Source organism: Peromyscus californicus, unplaced genomic scaffold (assembly GCF_007827085.1).
Source record: "Peromyscus californicus insignis strain IS unplaced genomic scaffold, ASM782708v3 Scaffold_11__1_contigs__length_118956290, whole genome shotgun sequence".
Classification (NCBI taxonomy): Eukaryota; Metazoa; Chordata; class Mammalia; order Rodentia; family Cricetidae; genus Peromyscus; species Peromyscus californicus.
This window is the reverse complement of record NW_026294402.1, coordinates 49901106-49914110: the sequence shown is the minus strand read 5'-3', so window position 1 is coordinate 49914110 and position 13005 is coordinate 49901106. Positions and strand designations below refer to the sequence as shown.

Here is a 13005-nt window from a genome sequence, read left to right as displayed (position 1 = left end):
ACACAAATATTTTTAAAAAGAGAAAACAATTGATAAGATCCAAGAAGAAATAGATGAATCTACAAGTAAAGTTCAGTGATTCTATCAGAAATATATAGAACAAAACAGGGAAACTCAGTTGAACTTAGCAGTTAACTGGATTGAATTAACATCTATGGATATCTTTGTTGCCCAACAGCAAATTTTCAAGCTGACAGGAGTATTCACCAAGGAAGACCACATTTGGGACTGTAAACACCTTCATAAATATAAAGGAATAGGGAATCATACAATGTCTGTTCTTAGACCACAGTAAGCTTGAGCTTGATGTCAGCAACTAAACATAGCTAGAAAATCCCAGGACACATGGAGGGATTAAGTAGCATGTTTCTACGTAACACATGAGTAAAGGAAGACACCCCAAGAGAAATATTTTGAACTGAATGAAAAAAGTGTATGGTACAGTAAAAACAGTGCTTGGATGTGGGGGAGGAAGTAGCTCCCTAGTACTAGGAATTGAGCTGAGGGCCTCTCACATGTTAGGCAGGTATTCCACCATTGGGCTATATCCACATGCCCCCACCTTTTATTTATTTGTTTGTTTTTAAATTTCAAATATTTGAGACAGTCTCACTGCCTTGCCCATGCTAGCCTATGATCCTTTTGCCCCAGCCTTCCATGTACCAATAGGTTAAGTTCTTATAGGGAAATTTATAGTATTAAATATATATCAGAAAAGAAAGGTGATGTAAGTTTAATTATCTGAGCTTCTAAAGAAACCAGAACAAAAAGAATAAATTAATGCAACAGTATACAGAAGAAATATTTGAGTCCCTTTCTTGCCTCTCTCCAGAAGGGGTGGTTCTGCCCCAAGAATAGATCTTGTGAGAGAAAACCAGTTACATTTTATTTATTAATTTGTGATACTTGTTAAACTTCAATCTTGTGTTAAATGTGACTATCTGATCATAATAGGTAATGATATTATACAGCATTTCTTTAAATGTCATGAAGTTAGTATATAAAGGAACATTGTATAGTATTTCCTAAGTAGATTATAATGTGGAGTTTATGGATGCTTTTTTGATAAAAGCAAATGTCAGAAGCCAGCCAAATTAAAAAACTGAAATTTTGTGCCTGGGGTGGTGGTGCATGTCTTTAAACCCAGCACTCAGGAAGCAGAGACTGGAGGATCTCTGAGTTCAAGGTCAGCGTGATCTACATAGTGAATTACAGGATAGCTAGGACTATATAGAGAGACCCTGTCCCAAGAAGGAGGGTGGTGGTGGTTGAGAGATGGCTCAGCAGTTAAGAGTATTAACTGCTCTTCCAGAGGGCCAGAGTTCAATTCCCAGCACCCACATGGCAGCTCAAAACTGTCCAGTGCAGTTCTAAGGGATCTGACACCCTCACACAGACACATGTGCACATAAAATGAAATAAATAAATAAAATATTTAAAAATAATTTAAGAAAAAAAAAGAAATTTGTGGAAGTTATTTTGAAAAAATGCACTTGTACTTATTGTTTAGAATTCTTAATCAGTTACAGGATTTTTTTTTCAAAAGTGAGTCCTTTATACAATAATTTCTGACTATACAATATTAGGATGTTGTTTTGTAGTTGTTGGTGAATATCTCACTAGCTGAATAATAGAGCTTGAAAATAACGACATTTCCTACCCTTTTAGTTGGTGCTTCCCGTGCTGCTGTTGATGCTGGCTTTGTTCCCAATGACATGCAAGTTGGTCAGACAGGAAAAATAGTAGCGCCAGTAAGTATTGCAATAAAATATGCCCTGCAGAATTCTGTAGGGATCAGCACTGTATGTATTTGTTGGACAATAATTTCAGTGATTTATATCTTACTCAGTGATCCTATACAGCTAGCCATTATGATGGTGAATGTGTCCTCACAAGTCTGGAGTTTTTTTGGTCTTAATAAAATGCTTAGCAGTTTTTAAATTAGGAATTATTTTGCAAAAAGATTTAAAGCAATATGAGGTCATAATGCTTGTTATTTTGTATGTGTAGTGTGGTAGAGCTAGTAGGACTCTACATGCTTGACAAGTGCTGTTCCACTGAGCTACATCCCTAACTTATTTTGTTTTGTAAATTTACATTGATTATATTTATTGTCTATAAAGTCTTTTAAGTATAAAAACAGGACAGGTAGCCTATTTTAGTTAGACTTTTGTCATAGAAGCTACTAATGGTTATTGTAGTCTTGTGTGCTCCTGAACACCTAGTTTAGGACTGTATTTTTATCTATTTGTATGAATTTCAGGCTATTTTGATTCCCACTGCTAGAGTATTCCTTTCTGCCAAGAAGATGAGACAGAATCTGTCTGTAGTCCAGGATGGTCAAAAGCTCAGCAGTCTTCTTGCTTTAGCCTCGCAAGTGCTGAGGTTTCAGGAGTAAGCCGCCACCCCCAGCCAGATAGCATATTCTAAACATCTTTTCAAAACTTAAAAGGGAAGTGTAGGAAATATTGAATTAAAAAGTGAATCTTTTAAAGCATTTCCTGACCATTCATGTTCCTTAAGTAATATTTTTCAACCAGTTTAAATTTATATTGTATGAGGAAAATATTTCTATGTAACTAAAAAAAATGTTTTTTGTTATTTTAAAACAAGATTCTGCATCATGTTCATTAAACTCTCCTAGTGCTCTGGTCTATAAGATGATGACTTCAAATAGTCATCTCTTTTTAAAATTTTCTCATACAAAATATTTTGATCATGTTTTCCCTCCCCAACCTCCTCCCAACTCTTTAAGGCTTATCTTTGAAGCTGTTTTTTTGAAATATCTATTTTGTCCTTCTAAAGTTGGGTCATTTATCTTTTTATTGTTTCTTTCTGGAACTTCTTTATATAGTTTGTATACAAATTATTTTTCAGATCTGTACTATGAGTTTTTTTCCCATGCTAGGACTTTCCTATTTTTCTTTTGATGAGCAGAAATGTTTCATTTTTGACAAAGTTCAGTGAAGCAATCTTTCTTCTTTTGGTTAATATATTTTGTGTTACTTAACTTACTTGAAGTCAGAGAAGATCTCGTACTGAGTATAGGCACTAAAACTATTCATAAATTAAGTCAAAGCACTGTGTGACTGACTTGCTTGTCATACGACATTAGTCTGGCTGTGGAAGTGGATTTATTGAGCAGATGAGCTGGAGCCTTCCATGACATTTAATTAGGTGTGGCACACATATATTTTTTGTGGAAATCTTGCGTGTACAGTTTTATGTGAGTAGACACATTGAGGCTTGAATTCATAAAAGATCAACAGCTTCCTAATCAAAACTACTTTGATAAGAAATTCAGTGTATACCCTGAAGTAGCATGCAGAAAGGGGGCATTCATAGTTATTATTAAACAGGAGCAGAGTGCAGGGAGTGCCTGGTGGCATCCTTTCTTATATTGGAAACAAGTTTCATACAACCAGCTTTATTCAGCGTTACTCTTATAGAACTATTGAATTTTGCTCATAAGGAGAGTAAACATTAAATGCTTTGAAGACTTGAACATAACTCATGCAACCCTCAGGGGAATTCTAATGTATTACCTCTCTAGTTGAGCATTGTGTTAGTTCCTTTTCTTGTTGCTGAGACAAAATACCAGACAAAAGCACCTGAAGGAAGGGGAGTTTCGGTTTACAGTTTAGGGGTACAGTCCATTATGATGAAGAAGACATGACAAAAGCTTAATAAGATCACATTGAATCCAGTCAGGAAACAGAGTGAACACTGGTGCTCAGCTCACTTTCTTCTTTTCATTCTGTTGGGAACCTTGGCCCATGGAATAGTACCCATGTTCAGGGTGGGTTTTCCTACCCTTCTAAGCCTTTCTGGAATTCCCCCAAAAGCACTCAGAGAGGCATGTTTTTGTCTCAGTGGTGACTTTAAGTTGACGGTGAGGATTGACCATTACAGGCATACATGTATGTGCATGTATGTGCATATATATATGTTCATACATACACACACACCATAGTTGTTCTTTTTTATTTTTATTTTTTTATTTTGCAATACAATTCAGTTCTACATATCAGCCACGGATTCCCTTGTTCTCCCCACTTCGGCCCTCCTCACCTTCCCCCCAGCCCACCCCCCATTCCCACCTCCTCCAGGGCAAAGCCTCCCCTGCAGACTGAGATCAACTTGGTAGACTCAGTCCAGGTAGGTCCAGTCCCCTCCACCCAGGCCGAGCCAAGTGATCCTGCATAGGCCCCAGGTTTCAAACAGCCAACTCATGCAATGAGCACAGGACCCGGTCCCACTGCCTGGATGTCTCCCAAACAGATCAGGCCAATCAACTGTCTCACCCATTCAGAGGGCCTGATCCAGTTGGGGACCCCTCAGCCATTGGTTCATAGTTCATGTGTTTCCATTCGTTTGGCTATTTGTCCCTGTGCTTTATCCAACCTTGGTCTCAACAATTCTCGCTCATATAAACCCTCCTCATTCTCACTAATTGGACTCCCAGAGATCCACCCAGGGCCTAGTCATGGATCTCTGCATCCAGATCCCTCAATAGTTGGATGGGGTTTCTAGCACGACAATTAGGGTGTTTGGCCATCCCATCACCAAAGTAGGTCAGTTCAGGCTGTCTCTCTACCATTGCCAGCAGTCTGTTGTGGGGGTATCTTTGTGGATTTCTGTGGGCCTCTCTACAGATCGTATAAATCTTTCGCCTTTTACTAAAGATTTCCGTGGAGAGGAACAACTATGTTCTTTTTTTTTTTTTTTTTTTTTTGGTTTTTCGAGACAGGGTTTCTCTGTGTAGCTTTGCGCCTGTCCCGGAACTCACTTGGTAGCCCAGGCTGGCCTCGAACTCACAGAGATCCGCCTGGCTCTGCCTCCCAAGTGCTGGGATTAAAGGCGTGCACCACCACCGCCCGGCTGTTCTTTTTTTTTTAATTAAGAAATTTTCTATTCACTTTACATACCAACCACAGATCCCCCCCTGTTCTCACCCCCCAGACTTCCCCCCTCAACCCACCTTCCATACCCACATTTTCCAAATCAAAGTCTCCCATGGGGAGTCAGTAGAGCCTGGCACACTCAGCTGAGGCAGGTCCGAGCCCCTCCCCCCTGCACCAAGGCTGTGCAAGGTGTCACACTCTAGACACTGGGCTCCAAAAAGCCCGCCCATGTACCAGGGATGGATCCCGATCCCCCTGCCTGGGGACCCCCCAAACAGTTCAAGCTAAACAACTATCTCCCATATCTAGAAGGTCTAGTCTAGTCCTATGGGGGCTCCACAGCTATTAGTCCACAGTTCATGGTTTTCCATAAGTGTGGCTGGTCATCCCTGCACGTTTTCCCTTCATGATCTCGACGTCCCCTGCCCACAGACTCCCTCCTCTCTCTCATAGATTGGTTTCCCAGAGCTCAGCCTGGTGCCCGGCTGTGGATCTCTGCATCTGCTTTTATCAGTCACTTGGATGAAGGCTCTATGATGACAGTTAGGGTATTCATTAGTCTGGTCACCAGAGTAGACCAGTTCAGGCACCTTCTCAACCATTGCCAGTAGTCCAAGGTGGGGTCATCCTTGTGGATTCCTGAGAACTTCCCCGGCACCCTGCCTCTACTTATTCCCATGATGTCTTCATTTATCATGGTATCTCTTTCTTTGCTCTCCCACTCTCTCCCTGTTCCAGCTTGACCCTCCCATTTCCTTATGTTCTCATCCCCCATTCTTTGCCCTCCATTACCCCTCCCCCGACTTCTAAAATCTTTTTTAGAAAACAATCAATTTGCAATTTGCAAGTATAGAACAAAACGTGTGTGTGTGTGTGTGTGTGTGTGTGACCATTTGAGAGTAAGTTGCTGAGACAGTGCCCTTCCAGCTTCAAATATGTGCATTTTCCTACATAACCATAATTCAGCCTTTAAAATCAGAACATTAACACTATCATCAGACTATCTAGTCATCAGACTCCATTTGAATTTTGCCTATTACTTCATTAATGTCCTTTATAGCAGATGTCACTAGTTTAGAGTCACATATTGCATATACCTGGCATATCCTTCAGTCCTAATTTTTCAATCTTGCTTTCACATCATGAGGGACTTCAGGATTATAAGGCAACTGTTGTATTACTGACCATCTAGGTATTTTCTTTTAAAGTGTTTATTGAAATCTTTTACTTTTATTAATTGAAGTGCTTGTTTTTTATTACTGACTTGTGGAAGTTTTTTTTAATAAATTTGGGTAATGAGTTTCTTGTTCACTTTCTCCACTTCTATGGCGTGCCTATTTATTTTTCTGATATGATCTTTAATTGAGGCACTTCTTTGCTATTTCTCATTTGCTGCAAGCGCTCACTGTGAATGGAATTTCTATGCAGAGTCTGTGGTTTTCTCTCATGGTTCTCTCTTCTCTGGAACTTTCTCCACACTTCAGCTGGTGTTGCAGTCACATACCTTCTGTGTATTTTCTTCAACCAGTAAGACTTCAGGTCTTCATCTAAGGGCCTTTATCCCTGTGGAGAAATGGCAGATACCCCAGGTGAAAGGGGAGAAGTATGCTGAACTCATGTCTGCATGCTTCCCTCCCTCCTCTACAGAATTTTGGCTCCTCTAATGCTACCTGCCAGGGTTGATATCCAGCATACTGAAGGAGTTGCTGTCCATATTTGATCCTGGTTTATCGTTGTTTTAGCAGGATGATAAGTCTGATAGAAGCTGTTCCTTTAGAGCCCAGCCATAAGGAAACCTAAGGCCCAGAATTTGAATGCATTACTTCATATGCTCGCTGACTAGTGTGGAGTTGGTTATTATCACCCTAAATAATATCTTAATTAATGTTAATTAATATTGTATTAGTTTTTTTCAGCCATATCCCACTATTGGCAAGAATTATACTTCTGAACATCCAAAATCTCTCCCCACCTCCACCCATTTGAATATGTACTATTAAATCCATCTCCACTAATACTAATGCAGCATTCTTTGTTTTTAACACAGCACATTCATTTATTCTTATTTAATGGGGCCATTTTGCCACTTTTGAACATTTCAAGGCTTATTTCTTTTCTCATTTTGTTATTAAAATATCCGGTATTATTTTGACTTGTTGGCATTTTGTAACAACTTTGGAAAGCATCATCACTGGTTTTTTCTGATGGTGAGGAGCCGAAAGTTTCCTGCTTCAAGTAACAAAACATATAAAGTCAATTTTGCTATCTGTACAAAAATAATTCTTGGCCATACTTCCCGCCATGATGATAATGGACTAAACCTCTGAAACTGTAAGCCAGCCCCAATTAAATGTTTTCCTTTATAAGAGTTGCTATGGTTATGATGTCTCTTCACAGCAATAAAACACAACTAAGAAAAAAGTAATTGTTTTATTTTTTATTATTAATTTGAGAAAGTATATAATTCCCAAAATAGACCTTGAATTTAGTTACATGGCTTTTTTGTCATTCACAACAATTTATAGTGTGAAACAGTTCCCAAAGTCCTTATGACCTCACAGTCTTGTAAGATGTAAACCTCCCCCTGACCCCAATCAGAAGTCACTAGTTAGTTCACAGCTTACTGTTGTGACAATGACTACTTTTTGTTTCTAATTAACTTCTGATTTGGAGTTAATTTCAAATTTAGAAAAATAAAACTAAATTATACAATGTGCGTGTGTGTACATACATGCATATATTTTTCTCTAAACTTTTTTTTTTCCCCGAGACGGGGTTTCTCTGTGTAGCTTTGCACAATTCCTGGAACTCACTCTGTAGCCCAGGCTGGCCTCGAACTCGCAGAGATCCGCCTGGCTCTGTCTCAGAACTCGCAGAGATCCGCCTGGCTCTGTCTCACGAGTGCTGGGATTAAAGGCCTGCGTCACTACTGCCCGGCTTATGTGAACTGTTTTACATTAAGTAACATTGTGGGTTTTTGCTCCTAAATACCTCAGTGCATAATTGTTTCAGACTGAAATATTCTCATCTGAAATACAGTTATATTTATTTATTTTTCCTGTATTTATTACTTTGTGCACACACGGTCTGTTTGTGTAAGTAGATATCAGGAATCTTCCTCTGTCATTCTCCACCTTATTTTTTAATTAATTTATTTATTTTATGTGTATGGGTGTTTTTCCTTTATGTGTGTATGTGCACGACATGCATGCCTGGTGCTGCAGAGGCCAGAAGATGGCCTTGGATCTCTTCAGGCGGGAGTTACAGACAGTTATGAGCAGTCATGTGAATGCCGAGGATGAATCTGGGTCCTCCAGAAGAGCAGCAGTGCTCTGAACTGCTGTGCTGTCTCCCCAGCTCCAGCTCTAGTACAGTTATATTTTATATCCCAATTTTGTTTGTGTTTTTATTCTAATTGTATTTTAAGTATTTATTTATGCTTTGTCTGCATATAAGTCTACACAACAGAAGAGGACATCAGATCCCATTATGATAGTTGTGAACTGCCTTGTGAGTGCTGGGAATTGAACTTTGGAAAAAAGGTCCTCTGGAAGAGCAGCCAGTGCCCATAACTGATGAGCCATCTCTCCAGCCCCCAATTTTCTGTATTTTAATATTCCAATTTTATCATTCATCTTCATATTTATTACTAATTCTAATCCCCCAGTACAGAATCTACATCCATTGTTGTGCCTCTTTAGTCTTTGGTTTCTTGGTTGTGGTGAACAGTAGAGCTTGGTTCTTATTGGACTTCACTCTTAGTCTTTCTCAGTATTCATGCTCCTATTCCTTACCACCTATCTATGACAGGTAAGCTTCCAATCTCTTTGTGGTAGGTGGCACTTTAAATGGTTTTGAGAAAGTTCAGGTGGCAGATGAAGAAATATTGGAAAGTTATGTGGCCCTCTCTAGATGTGATCTACAAATTTGGCATTAGGCTTTCTAGAAGCCAGTTCATATTAGGAAGCAAGATCAGTGCCCTGATTTACAGTGTCCCAAAGGTAAAACAAACTAATTGTACATGGGAAGTATCATTTGGCCTGGTATCAAGATCAAAGAGATATATCCCTTGAGTCCATATAAAGAAGACACTATTGATTGACATCCTCAACAATATCTTGACTATAAATAGGACAGTAGTTTTATAGGGTTGTTTTTATGATGCCCCACAGTATGGGCCAATTGCATAGTAAGTGCATTTCCAAGAGGGGCAGAAATTATTTAGTTCTGTGTCTGCTGTTGAGGCTTATGTTATGGTAAAACTGCAGGCTGGCAATTAAGTTGTCAAACCCTTCTTCAAATGAACCTTATTAGAAAGAATGGAGTTGAAGTCAGGTGATGAATGTATAGAGGTGCTAGCTCAGCTCTGTCCCTCTGCAAGATGATTAGAGCCTAGAACACAGGGTAAAGACTACTGCCTATTTGGGACACACACACACACACACACACACACACACACACACACACACACACACACACACACAGTAAACGTAATGTACTTGCTATAAAAGCAAAAACCATACAAAATAAAGTCCCAGCTTATCTGTGTGTGTCAAGAGAAAAACACTATCCTTTCCTTGTTTGATGTTAATATTGTGCCTGCTCTCTCTAGAGCTCATCATTCCTGCCTTTTCAGAATAGTTCCATTGTTTACCTACTTCCCCTGGGCCCAGTGTGTTTCCTCTACTCCTTTTCTGTAACTTTAAAAAGAAAACTCTCCATTTATCTGGCAACCTCTTTTTCTCCCAAGCTGCTACCCTTTTCTCATCTCACAAGTCTACGCTTGAAATGCTGTTTACATTTGGTCTATTTGCTTTACTTCCCAATATTTTCATCTAAAATTATATTTATATAAATATATGGAACATAATATTGAAATAACACCCAACTTAAGAAGCAATGTTAAAACCAGGTAGTGGTGGCACACGCCTTTAATCTCAGCACTTGGGAGGCAGAGACAGGTGGATCTCTGAGTTCAAGTCCAGCCTGGTCTACAGAGCGAGTTTCAGGACAGCCAGAGCTGTTACACAGAGAAACTCTGTCTTGAAACAACCCCCACACCCCGCAAAAAAAAGAAGCAGTGTTATATTATTGAAAGCCCCATAAATCTTTTACTTGAATATATAGTCTTTTATGTCCCAAAAAGTAACTGTTATCCTAAATTTGTTGATTATTGTTCTAATATACTTCATTTTTACTTTTACTATGTTTGTGTAAGTCTCTAAACAGTATATGACTGAACTTTTCAATTTGAGTACTATATAGAGCTAGATAGAGTGGTGCATGCCTATAATCCCAGCACTCAGGAGGATAGAGGCAGAAGGATTGTCATGAGTAGTTTGATGCCAGCATAGGATATAAAGCAGGATTCTATCTAGGAGAAAGAAAGAAAGGTTTTGGGGAAGGAAACCAGTGTGAATGCTATGGATGATTCTCAAGTGTTGGAGAGACCGATCTTCTCAGCCTTTGAACTGTAGACTTCATGACCAACTTTGTTCACTAACTGAAGTGTAACATACTATGTTATCATGATCTGTGTGTTGTGACCTAAATATATTGGAGAACACTGGTCACACAGTATTTTTAAAATAACAGTAGCAATACACTATATGTATTCTTTATAATCTTATTTTTGAGATTTTTCTATGTGAATGCAGTCAGGCTGTTTTTTGTTTGTTTGTTTTATTGATTCTACAATATCTTGTTACGTAAATATATCACACTTGACTCATTTTATAATAGCTATTTTGTGGATGGCCTCTATGTTAGGGAAAGGGAGCTGTATTAACTGTTGAGTGGTGTCAGGATAATTGAAAGCAAGGTGGTAGAGGGTCTCAGATCCAAAGAAGAGGTGATGGACTTCTTAGCTCCTGAAATACTAGAAATAAATGGCTGTTAACCATTGTCTAAAGCCTTGAATCAAAAAGTGATAAGAAAAAACAATCTCAAATGGATATGTCTGTTCTCTTTGCTTGCAGTTACACAGTGTGGGCATAATACCAATCCTGACTGGATAGTAGCTGAGGAATAGCTGCTGAGTTGATTGTATAGTCTCACTCAGATTCATAAGTGCCTTAAATGCACACTCATGTAAATTTGTTTATTTGAATAGTAGTAGTGACACCTGCATTACAAAATGCACAAATTGGGGGCTTGACATGGTAGCACATACTTCTGATCTTAGTCTGGGAAATAGAGGCAGGAGGATCAGGCTGTACTTAATTCCAGGCCAGGCTGGACTGCATGAGACTCTGTCTTAAAAAAAAAAAAAAAGAGAGAGAGAGGGAGAGAGAGAGAGAGAGCAAGAGGAGAGAAGAGGGGAGGAAGGAAGAAGGATGGACGGAAGAAATGTTGGTTAAGAGTCTAGATGCCAGTCAAGCTGTCTGAGGTCTGCGCCTAGCTTACCATTTACTTTTTATTGACCTTGGATAAATCACTTAACCTTTTGTGCTACAGTTTCCTGAGATGTGTAATGGTGATAATAATCCCTGTTTCACAGAGTTGTAAATAATAAATGAGTTAATATATGTAAAACAAGGTTAAATGAGAGATTGTGTGTGTATATGTCACTTAAAACTGTGCCTGGCATGTTAAAATGCTGTGCACTAGCTAATGTCACAATGACCATTACAAATTATTTTTTGTGTATGTGTGTGTTGTACTATGTATTTAAATGTGTTAACATACAGGGATGTGCATCCTACATGTGCTTGTGGAGACCAGAAGAAGATATTGTCTGTTTTTTTTTTATTGGTCTTCACCTTAACTTTTGAGACAGGTCTTCTCAACTAAATCTGAAGTTCCCCCTCTTCAATTAGGTAGGCTAGCCAGCAAGCATGGGATCTGCCTGTATCCACTAACCAGTGCTAGGGTTACAGGGTGCATGGACTGTGCCCACATTTTACATGGGTACTATGCATTTTAATTCAGATCCTCTTGCTTTTACAGCAAGTGCCTTTACCCACTGGGTCACCTTCCAGCCCCTACAAATTCTTAAAAGATTTTGTTTTTGTTGAAATCATGAATAATCATTAAATTATTTCTCTGATATTTGTCAGGCTCATTGGATTTTATTATCATTTAATACTTGTTGAGGTTCAGAGTTTTAGGTTTACACTGAGACTAGGTTTAATTAGTATGACTTTTTAAGTCTTGATGTACTTGGGAGAAGTTCCTCTTCTGGATTGCTCTCAGGGATCTGTTTGATGGTGCTGACCTGACCTTTGTAGCCATCCAAACACATAAGCATGTAATGATCATTAGAGTCTACTCTGTTGCCAGGGAGTGTGTCCTTACACTTGGTGCAGTGTCCTAGTAGGTGTGGATTACTTTGTCTATATTTTGATATTTTACTGATAGATCAACTTCCTGTTTATAATTTTGAGATTAAGTGAATAGAGTCAAAGTTACCAAATGAATAAGCAGTTTAGGAGAATTTACCAAGACAGTACATTTTGTCTCTGACCTTTGTTTTGAAAATTCACTAGTGTTGAAAAGTCAGTGTGGAAACAAACTTTATAGAGTTATTTGTATACAACTGGGAATGAGATTATGGGATGGGCTGTCCTCTAACTTGCTAAAAAGCTGAAGATTGACAACCGCTTTCATACTGCATTATCTAGCTTGGCTTTTAGCTCCAAGAGAACGGTGTTCACAAATTGATGTGCTTTTCCTTTGGGGTTGGTATAGAAGCATTAAATTGTACTAAAATATTCATATGTGAGTGCATTTGGCTGAAAGCAATTGATGTTCTGTCCCCAAGAGGACAAAGAGAAATGCTGTGTGGACCCGCAGTCCAGAAAACACCCTAAGCATGCTTCTTAAAAGGTAATTACAAGGCCTGGATGATCAAAGCCCTTCCAGGGAAGCTTAAGTGACAAAGAGAAGGTACAGCATTTGTAGGTTGTGGTTTGCATGTATATGTTGTTTGGTTGTGCAGTTGCCAAAAGTTAGCAGTTCTAGATATATCTTTGGTTTGTTTTCTCAGCTAAAATTTATCAGGCTGATTTTTTTTTTAACATTTATTCCAGAGGACTTGGATCAGTGGAATTTTTTTTTTTACCCATTACCACTTTATTATATAAAGTTAAACTATTTAAAT

At 38.8% G+C, this 13005-nt stretch overlaps 1 protein-coding gene and 1 non-coding gene across 2 annotated transcripts in view; both read left to right on the top strand.

Annotated features, from left to right (window-relative positions):
- Positions 1 to 13005, top strand: part of Etfa (electron transfer flavoprotein subunit alpha) — a 63665-nt gene that overhangs the window by 27314 nt on the left and 23346 nt on the right. The window contains exon 9 of the mRNA XM_052760945.1: positions 1669 to 1751. Coding sequence (XP_052616905.1) covers positions 1669 to 1751 — 83 coding nt within the window. The remainder of the gene's footprint in view (positions 1 to 1668; positions 1752 to 13005) is intronic.
- On the top strand, positions 4640 to 4752 carry LOC128106063 (U5 spliceosomal RNA). Its single transcript, XR_008216584.1, has one exon. It is a non-coding gene; the product is annotated as a U5 spliceosomal RNA (small nuclear RNA).